The sequence below is a fragment of the Coptis chinensis genome, chromosome 3, assembly GCF_015680905.1.
Source record: "Coptis chinensis isolate HL-2020 chromosome 3, ASM1568090v1, whole genome shotgun sequence".
In the NCBI taxonomy this organism is placed as follows: Eukaryota; Viridiplantae; Streptophyta; class Magnoliopsida; order Ranunculales; family Ranunculaceae; genus Coptis; species Coptis chinensis.
Window position 1 is genome coordinate 3,817,828 of NC_141458.1, and position 10,422 is coordinate 3,828,249.

Genomic DNA, 10,422 nt, shown 5'->3' on the forward strand with positions numbered 1-10,422 from the left:
TGACATCAATCTAATTAATAACGCGTAAAATACATGAAACAAGATATTTCTCCGTTCTCTGAAATAACATATGCAATAAAGTTCAATAATGCGTAGGGGTGACTTCGGATCGGATCAGATCGGATTAACCTCCTTCGGAATTTTTCCAAATTTTTTTCGGAACTTAATATGCTAGCCAAATCCGATCCAATTTTTTTTTTTGATTCAAAATATATTTCCAATTTGAACTTTTCGAAATTTCAAATAACTTCGGAAATTTCGAATACTTGGTAAATTTTCAAAGATCTCTTTACTTTCAATTATTTTTGGAATATCATACGCTAATGTTCATTTTAGGGAGAGAAAACCATGTCCACAACACCAATGTACCAACAACAATACGCACTTGTTTACTGAGAAAACCCATTTTCATTCAAACAAGTGATCCAAGAAAAACATGAAAAGAACCTGCGACCACCAATAGCAAGCATTGCATTACGTTGAGGTCCGGATATTTGTAATGTTTCAATCTTTTTTCGTGTGTGGAAATTGAAGCGTGAAGTCCGTGATAAATAATGGATTATGATCTTAGACTCTAAGTAGCTTTTTACATAATATTCTATCTATTGGAATTTGGCTTTTGGATTGGTCCGGAAGTCATTGTATGACTCAATGACATTTTTTTTTTTTATCATTGTTGTTATGGCGGGCGGTGTAATGACGAGAGTGGTCCAATTCAAATGGGGAAGTAAATGCGGCTAGGTTATGTTTTTGTTTTGTTTTAGAAGTAAAAAACTAGAAAATGTATGAAACGGTCGAGATCTAATCAAGTGGATAGTGAGAGAAGTATATATTTTCGGAATAAATTGGCAATAATATCGGAAATTTCGGAATTTTCGGATCGGATCGGATTTTAGAATTATATCCAAATCCGATCCAATTTTGTTTTCGGAATTTTCGGAAATCGGAAAATCGGCCCATGAAAACTACACCCAGAGCCAAACCAATTTCGGGTCGGATTTCGGAAAAATCGGAAATTCGGCAAAAAGAGACACCCCTAATAATGCGTAAACAATTTACCGCACCCTTTTAGATCTCTCCACGCATCAAGTTTTGGAAATGAGACTTATAACTGAAGATGTCATGTGATAGGTGGGCATTTATTGAATGTGTCATAAATGGCCCGTTAGCGTTATAAATGGGTATTCATTGACTGTGTCATGAATGACTCGGGTATTCATTGAATGTGCCATGAATGACTAGATTATTTGGACTGCCCTAGAGAGGAACTAAGGTATTCGCCTTGCGGGTTAGTTGTATTCCTTGATTGTACGGGTGTGCTTGGACTTGCATTTGCATACTGATAGGATATTTACATATGTTTATTTAGAATTTCTAACTTCCATTTACAGGAGGGTAGGGCTTAATAATATTTTATGTAGAGAAGTTGTCCTACCCTTATACAGAAGTGGATATCGGTAAGTTTTAATGCAATTATTTAGTTATTAAAACGAGTTATTAGAATGAGTTAATATAAATGAAGTTTTGCTTGGAAAGAAACTATGCCGGTTGAGATGACGGAACTACCTGTCTTCCAAGCTGAGAATGATTAAGTTATAATATAATTAAGGTGTTAGTTTGTTAAGTAAAGACTGTAAATGTTTATATGTGGTTAGTCTACTCATACCAGCAAATTCCATTTTGTTGACCCATGTTTGCTTTGTTTTGGCAACGTGAGTGTGTTCTTGGGAACATAGGTGGAAGCTGATGGAACCACGCCCCGATTTGGATTTGTTTACGGAGCGAAATCCGAGTTTATTTCTATTAGGTCTGATCTTTTTGGAAGTATGTAATAACGTAGTTTCATATTCATATGACATGAGAATACGATATTGAAGACTTTTATTCTTAAAGTTTGTTTGATGTTTTATTGGGACGGAAGATAGCCTTTTTATAAAGTGAAAAAGAGAAATTCTTGAGATATTTTGTTGTTAAGATTCTTTTATGATGTGGGTTTTCGGTTTTGGCATGAGTTGTATCCACCCCGTCATAGCCTGAGTTTTTAGACAATTGAACATAGTGATGTTTGAGATATTTATATTTCAAATATTCACTTTGTAATTGTTTAGAAATTCGAACTGTGACAAACTGTGTAGTATCACTGAATAATCAAAGGTTTTATAAGGTCACGCTACTCGATATTGCAAATGTATTGTTAGAATTGGGTTGTGGATTTGATTATGGCCTACATCTGCCGGTTTTAAAGAAACTCAAGTTCAAGAATTCAAGAAATGCTTATTTGAGAGCAATGACATTTTTACCATCGGTGCTCCACTGTTAGAGGATTTCTATCTTGATGATGGTATAATTAAGTGTTGAAAATCAATCTACATTCCTAATGTGTACTCCTAGCTTGGTGCAGATAACCATCAGTGATATTCTTGACATCGATAATGGGGAGAGATTCATTTTTAAAACACCATTTTTGTCACTTCAACATGCAAGATTTTCAACAAAATTTAGCCTGGACTGGACTTTGAAAGAGAGAGTCATGATGAATGTGGGGTATCAAGATTTCGTCTACTACAAAGTGTTAGATTTCGTCTACCAAATGAGTTTTTGGCCACCAATACCAAATGAGATTTCAGGAGTTGCAATGAAAGCCCCCATGGATCAATAAATGAGACTATAGGAGGCACCGTATGGTGTCTACTTGAGATTTAGCTAGAGAAACTCTATGAAACAATGTATCGTCCTCATATCTTTTACTTTTAATATAGTTATTAACTTATGGGAAAAAAAAAAAAAAAAACAAAACAAAACAAAACAAAAAACTGGATGCTTTCGGGGACCATGCATCACATTGTAGACATTTTCTAAGTTTCAAATACCAACATGATCATGTCAAAGACATTTTATGTGACGCATTTTGGAGGGCTGGGGTACAAGTGAAGAAGGAGACTCCTGTTAATTTTCTCACTGATCCGAACGAGGGTAGATCGACGCTTCGGCTTGCGGATGTATTAATCTACAGTTGGTCGGAGGGGAATCATGCGTGTGTTGATGAAACTGGAGCATCTCCGTTAATTGGTAGGGTTTGGGAATGGAGTATTTGAGGTAGGAGAAGCAACTAATAGAGCAGCGGCAGGGAATTGAAGATTGAGAAACACGAGGATGCTTGTAGGGCTAACCAACATTGTTTCATTCCGTTCAGTTTCGACACTTTTGGTTTCTTGGTACAACAGTCTGTTGAGCTCCTTAAGAGGTTTCAAAAAGTTGTGGACAATAACATTATGACAGCTAGTTCTAACGAGTTTGCTTATAGGAAGATAAGATTTGCCATTCAGAAAGGACTTGTGGCGTAGCTTGTTGCACGCTTGTCTTAATTATTTGTAAAACTCGTTATCGCTATTAATAAAAATTTCCACTAAAAAAATATATATATCCATGATGCTATCAGAATGACTTATATTAGCCTTTTATCCTTAATTTGCAGTGAACCATAACTATTGCTCATCGATCCCCACTAACCAAATCAAATAATAATAGTTACAATGAATTTAAGCATAACCAACATAGAAGTATCTCTAGAAAATAATTAAAAGTATCCCTAGAAACAAACTTGTTCTAAGTTCACCCTAGTATATTCCACACCACAGTTGCAAAATTGTTGATTTTAAGCATTTCCCATTGTTTCAAAAGAGAAGGACCATTTTAAGGTCTTCATCAGTTCCAGGTACAGTTTGTTGCCTTTGCTGCTTCAAATTAGGTGAAGTAAGCAAAGGAATTATTTTTTTCCCCAGTGGAATTCTTCTTGGGGAGTAGCCCAAAACCAAAACCAATAATGAGACCTGGAATGAAGTTTTTGACTGAATTTTACGAAAAACCATTCTCTTTTTTCTTCTCTCGTTCTGATGAGGATTGTTTGATGGTTTTGAAGAGTTTTCAAAGAAGCCCAACATGCCAGCATAGAAAGTAGGGGTGCAAACGGATATGTTTGGATGCAGATATGCCTGTATTCGAATTCGAATCCGAAAATTTATACCGATATCCGAATCCGAATCCGAATCCAAATCCAAATCCGATGGATATTAAAAAAATTATCCGAATCTGACTTCGGATATCCGAAACGGATATCGGATAATATCCGATCCGAAAATTAAAATTAATTAAAATTTTATTTGCTTTGAATAATTCATTTTACCACTATAAAAACTAGTATAAATATATATATTTGTTATTTATTATTATTATTTTGTTATTATAGTTTTATATTATTAGTTTATGATTTTATATAATATTTTATACAATAAAAAATAAATAAATAAATAATATATAATAACTATTAATTTTTTAAATCGAATCGGATATTATCGGATGCGGATATGTCAGTATCCGAAACCAGTTCGAACATAAAAAAAATATCCGAATCTGAAATTTTTATTATCCGATTTTTAGAATACAAATTTGAATCGGATTCGAATATTTGGATATCTACTTGCATGACCCGTAATAGAAAAAAGTGACATAGAGGGAGGCAGAAAGAGTTTGATTTGGGCCTGTAGGTAGAGAGAGTTTGCACTCTTGAACTAGTTGCACGTGCTCATAGCAGCTGTAAATCTGTAATCAAATCTCACCCAGGAGCCAGGGGAAAGACCGTAGCCCATTGCAATTTTGAGGTATTGGTTGACCATGTTAAAATCACAAATATCACTCGAATTTAAATGAAATGTGCCATGCATAAGTTTTATCCAAAATTTAAGCCGTTGTTATTTTTAAACTCATTGTTCCTACAAACCTCATCATCAAGAAAAAGCCTAAGCCTAAGCAAGAAAACAAGCAACTACTCTTCTTCTCATGGCTTCTGATCAAGATTTCATAACCCGTTTACCCATAGAACTCAAACTAAAGATTCTTTCCTTCTTAAACACACACCAATGCGTGATTACCGACACCTTATCAACTAGGTGGAGGAGGGTTTGGTGTAAAGTTCCACAACTAAACTTTAATGAAGAAGCATTCAAAAACCACCCATTTGGTGCCAAGAAAGATTTTGGGAAATTCATTAAATGGGTTCTTGTGATGAATAGGTCGAAGAAAGAATCACTTTGTTTAGATTGTTTTTCAGTCAATACGGATGAAGTGCTCAAGAAGTTAGATGATAGGAACATTTGTCGGTTTTCTTTAAGAACCACTAACTTTGTAGCATCACTGAAGAATCAAAGGTTTTCTAAGGTCACGCTACTCAATATTGCAAATGTATCGTTAGAATCGGGTTGTGGATTTGATTGTGGCTTACATCTGCCGGTTTTAAAGAAACTCAGGTTCAAGAAATGCTTATTTGAGAGCAATGACATTTTTACCATCGATGCTCCACTGTTAGAGGACTTCTATCTTGATGATGGTATAAGTGATGAAAATCTATGTGCGTTCCTAATGTGTACTCCTAGCTTGGTGCAGATAACCCTCAGTGATATTCTTGACATCGATAATGGAGAGAGATTCATTTTTAAAACACCAGTTTTGTCACTTCAATATGCAAGACTTTCAACGAAATTCAGCCTTGACTTTGAAAGAGAGAGTCATGATGAATGTGGGGTATCAAGATTTCGTCTACTACAAAGTATTAGATTGGTTAAGGTGTTCTGCCTTTCTGCTCCTTGTTTAGAGGTATGCAGCAATCTAGCTTTCTTTTAATGTTGGTTCAATTCTTGCTTGTTTAGTACATACGCACTTTACATCTCCAGTGTTGTTTTATGTGCACAACTTTCTTGGCATTTACAATTTGAAGAGACGAGTTAAGTTCAGATTTGTTCGTATTTGTATTTGTTTCTATCTGCGTAGATCATCTCATCAAATACATCAGATATAACCAAATGGGACAAACTGACATTTCCAAATCTTCGAAGACTATGCTTGGATTGTTGGTACTCGAGAGGGTGTTTGCGCTCAATTCTTTTTCTCTTAATGTGCTGCCCAAACGTCGAACGTATTGAGCTTAAAGTTCTTGAGGTAAATTGGAGTTTTTATTGAATCCCAAAAGAGAGTAAAATCGCAGTCGTTTCATATGACATAGTTTAGTTCGCTTCACTAACTGTCTAACCATACTTGGCTTAAATTTTTTGAACAGCTAATGGAAGACTACCGAGATGAAGAATTCACTCCAGCAGCGTCTTTTGAGGTAGCTTTAGTGGTACTTCTATACTGAACTTTTACTGTACTAATCTAAGTTTGAAAGTTAAGCACGTATTTGTTCTCTATTAGGAGTTCGAAGTCAAACATGCACAAGTAGGTAAACTACTACATCTTGAAGAAATTGAATTGCTGGTCGCTGAAAGGACTGAATTCGAGATGTTTGTACTGAAATTTTTGATGGGAAAACTGGTCGACCCTAACAATGTTATGGTCAAGTGTCTGAGACTCTGAGGTAACTGAGTTTGATTCTTTTGTTCATCCCCTACTCTCTTGGTTAGAATTAGCTTCATTAGTTTTTTTCCTCTTTTAAGTTAAAGTACACATTTTCTTGTTTTTATAGGAGGTGAGCTGCTGAAAAATGATAAGTCCTACATCTGAACTTGTACATGTTCACAGTGAATGAATTGAAGACATGCAATGACATTGCTACTGTTAGTTTGGACAGATTTTTACTTGTAATATAATTCTATCCTGGTAGAATCATATGGATAGTGACACTGCTTACATTGGTGCAAATGTACTTTCTTATTGATTAAAAGATGAAATGCAAACTCAGTTCGTTATTGTCCATAATACACCTTATGCAGTATTGAAATCATTAGCAACCTCTTCAAAGGAGCCAACTAAGCACGCGGCAAAACTTGGTCCTACTCTAAATGCATTGACGGTTTCTGAGTCTGTCTGTCTTCTTGCTCCTGATTGATTTCGGAAGCCAGGATTATAAATCCTCTGAAGCACTTGATATTCTAACTACAGGTTTTAAAAACTTCCATGGATCTTCTAGCATGGATTTGTGGTAAAATTGCTCAGGTCTCTTTCTAGCCATGACATGACCGTGGAAACCTAGTTTTCTTTTAGTACCCCTGCCGAAGCAAGTGCTGGTGCTTCTGCTAAAACCGCGTCCACTGCATATTGCAGTATGAGGACTACGATTAGCTCCTCGTCCCAAACCAGGGGTGCGGCAGTTGTTGAAGTGTGATCCACTTTCTCTTCCATAATTAGGATTAGCGCTACCTGCTTGTCCAAAACCGGTGTTGGGACAGTTGTTGAAGTGGGCTCTAAGCACTCCACTGTGATTAGGATGACCTCCAGGTCGAAAAACATGACCAGGAAAACCACCAACCAAGTGTGAGTAAGGTGACATACCACGACCAGGTGTGTCACCTGATATGCTCCAGACTTGAGGAGTGTCACATTGACGTGCAAACGGAGTGCAGGTTTTAAATGCTCCATAGGTTTGCTGGTTAGAGGAATAGTTCGGATTAAATGGGCGAGTTGTGTCAAAATTCCTGTGTCCTGAATCAGTGTAAAAAACCAAAATTAATACAAATTTTGTGCACGTTGAAGAATTTAAGGGTACATGATCAAGCACTTGTGTCAAGGTGACTAACATGATCAGGACACTATAAAGAAGATGAGCTTCCAATGAGACAGGAAAGGAACATACCTACAGTTCAATGCTATAAATCAAATTCTGCATTCAGGTGGATAAATTAATATAAAAGAGTCCAGAGGAAATAATAACCTTAGCCTTTTAAAACTGTATCCTCGTTCACAAGATAATTTGAATTACGAAAATCATACATATAGAATGAGCTCTTTGAATGTAGAATTGATATTACAAGGACCAGGACATTTGTAGAAAAAGGCTGACACAGTTTCAAAAGTTCCATGTTCAAACAAGTGTAATGTGCATGTCATACCCTGGTGCTTGATTCATACCCTGGTGTGCCCGCCCCTAAAAATATAAGAACTTTTCCTCTATGGTATCACCGAAGGAATTGGTAGGTGTTTCTAATACAAACAACTCAACAAATACCTCGACTCACAATCATACACACTAATCTATTCTAGTTCTAGTTAAATGTCATAATGGAAAAGTCTCACACTTTGGATTTCAAACAAAGCATAAAAATAACAGAACAAAAGCAGCTAGGGGAACCACATGCAAAACACTAACGGGACTCATGGATCAGTTTGTTCAAGGCAAACAAACAACAACCAGATTCATTGAAACTTTTTAACGCTGTTTCGAAAGACAAAATTAGTAAAGCAATCTCCTTTCAAACATTAGGAGGGGAAAGAAGTTTCTAATGTTTCCCATCTACTTCAATATCCCCTCCCCATATGTGTTTTGCTTTGCATAGAATCATTATGCCGATGAACAATGACTAACAACACCAAAAAGTAATGGCTTTCAGTGAACAATAAAGAGGAATGGGAGAGAAACGTTACCTGAAACAAATCTATTTTTGGTGATCGACATGGCTCTTTCTCTGTCACGCTCCATAGAAGCTTTCCCTCCTTTCTGTTCTATTTTAACCGTATTTATATAAGTAGTAGTTGCCTAGAAAAGGTAGTCGGTGAACCCAACGATGTTTTATTAGTTTCCGAAATCTATTCTAATTGGAAAGAGTTTTCTTCTTCTATTCTAATTTGGATTAGTTTTCTTCTTTAAAAGGTTTGTGAATTTGTTTGTTGCTCACAAGCCTCACATCACATTAATCTCAAGGTCAAAGGTTTTGATTGTTTTATTTTTGCACTTCTGCTAAATAATTAGCTTGTTTCTAACCCCCCCTCTTTTAGATTTAGCCAAACTGCAGTAATGAGGATCGCCGTAGAAGGTTGTATGCATGGAGATCTGGATAACGTGTACGCCACTCTTTCGCACTTGGAAAAAGTGGACAACAAGAGAATTGACCTTCTAATTTGTTGTGGTGACTTTCAAGCTGTAAGAAACGAGGAAGACTTGAAATGCGTAGCGGCACCAGAAAAATACCTCAAAATGAACTCGTTTTGGAAGTATTACTCCGGCCAACAACTTGCTCCTGTTCCTACTGTTTTTATTGGAGGAAATCACGAAGCCTCCAATTACTTGTGGGAACTATACTATGGTGGATGGGCAGCACCCAACATATACTTCTTAGGTTCCGCTGGAGTTATCAAGTTCGGTAATATTCGTATTGGTGGCTTATCTGGAATTTACAATAAGGACTACTACAATTTGGGACACTATGAGAGAGTTCCTTACAACGACGAGGAGAAAAGGTCTGTGTACTATGAACGTGAGTATGATGTCTCTAAGCTCATGCAAGTTAAGGAACCCATTGACATCTTTCTTTCCCATGACTGGCCTCTCAATATTACTGACTATGGAAACTGGAGGGAAATTCTGCAGCAAAAGAAAAATAATCTCAGACTGGAAAGTGATATTTGCAATAGGAAACTAGGAAGCAAGCCAGCTGCGGAACTGCTACACAAACTGAAACCGCTTTACTGGTTCTCTGCTCATATTCACTGCAAATTTGCAGCTGCTATTCAACATGGCGAGGGTGGTCCGGTGACAAAATTTCTTGCCCTGGACAAATGTTTGCCAGGTCGCAGCTTTTTGCAAGTTTTCGAAATTGATTCAGAGCCAGGGCCTTATGAGATTCGATATGATGAAGAGTGGCTCGCAATCACACGGAAATTCAATTCTGTATTTCCATTAACTAGAAAACCAGCACAACTTTGGAGTATTCAGTCAGAGAAACTCCAAGATCACCTTGAGTGGGTGAGGAGCAAGCTAAAAACCCGAGGGACCCAAAAGCCGTTTGAATTTGTGCAAACTGCTCCACCTTATGATCCTTATCGGTCCGTCTCTCAAGGTTATGTATTTTCTGGACACTGTAGAAACCCTCAAACAGAGTCCTTATTGGAGCTTTTAGAGCTTCCATATCTTCTTAATGATGCTCTACAACCACAGAATTTGGTTCAACCCATGCCCATGAGGTTGTATTGATTGAAGTGGAACGGTTCCTATTAAGTATTGGAAAACCTGAAAACTTGATTTGCACGGAAATCCTCTATAGTCGACAGAAAGGAAGACGAGAGGGATTGAAGATAAAACGAGAGCAGGTTTACGAATGAAACAGTCGCGCCACTTGACTTAATAGTTTGCAAGTCACTTTAAATGAATTGTTTACGTGGCTTGGGCAATGTATTGTACATTTGTACATAGAGGAACTTGGTCAAGTACTTTGTTTATAAGAACATAAAAAAACCAAAAGACAATACTATTTTAGATATTTTTTTAACTTGTAAGAATTATAGATTGCGTTTTTGCGTTGAGTTTTAACCTAATTTGCTTCTGATGTTGAAGTCCGCTACATGTTTTACAATTGTTATTTCTGTTTTCAGTGATTTAAGTTAAAAACCAAAAACAAAAAATGCATTTGATTTTATCTTGTTGGCTTAAAATCATAGTAT

The 10,422-nt window shown here is 36.6% G+C and overlaps 1 protein-coding gene and 1 pseudogene across 1 annotated transcript; both read left to right on the forward strand.

Moving 5' to 3' along the window:
• The first annotated feature begins 4,836 nt into the window (after window positions 1-4,836).
• On the forward strand, window positions 4,837-6,877 carry LOC147507354 (F-box protein At3g59000-like). The gene is made up of 6 exons (XM_086596253.1): window positions 4,837-5,649; window positions 5,824-5,991; window positions 6,110-6,160; window positions 6,244-6,384; window positions 6,515-6,517; window positions 6,731-6,877. Exons 1-6 carry the CDS (start codon window positions 4,837-4,839, stop codon window positions 6,875-6,877), a joined length of 1,323 nt encoding a protein of 440 aa, XP_086452379.1.
• Window positions 6,878-8,779: 1,902 nt separating this feature from the next.
• LOC147507355 (lariat debranching enzyme pseudogene) lies at window positions 8,780-10,152 on the forward strand (annotated as a pseudogene).
• The last annotated feature ends 270 nt before the right edge of the window (window positions 10,153-10,422 follow it).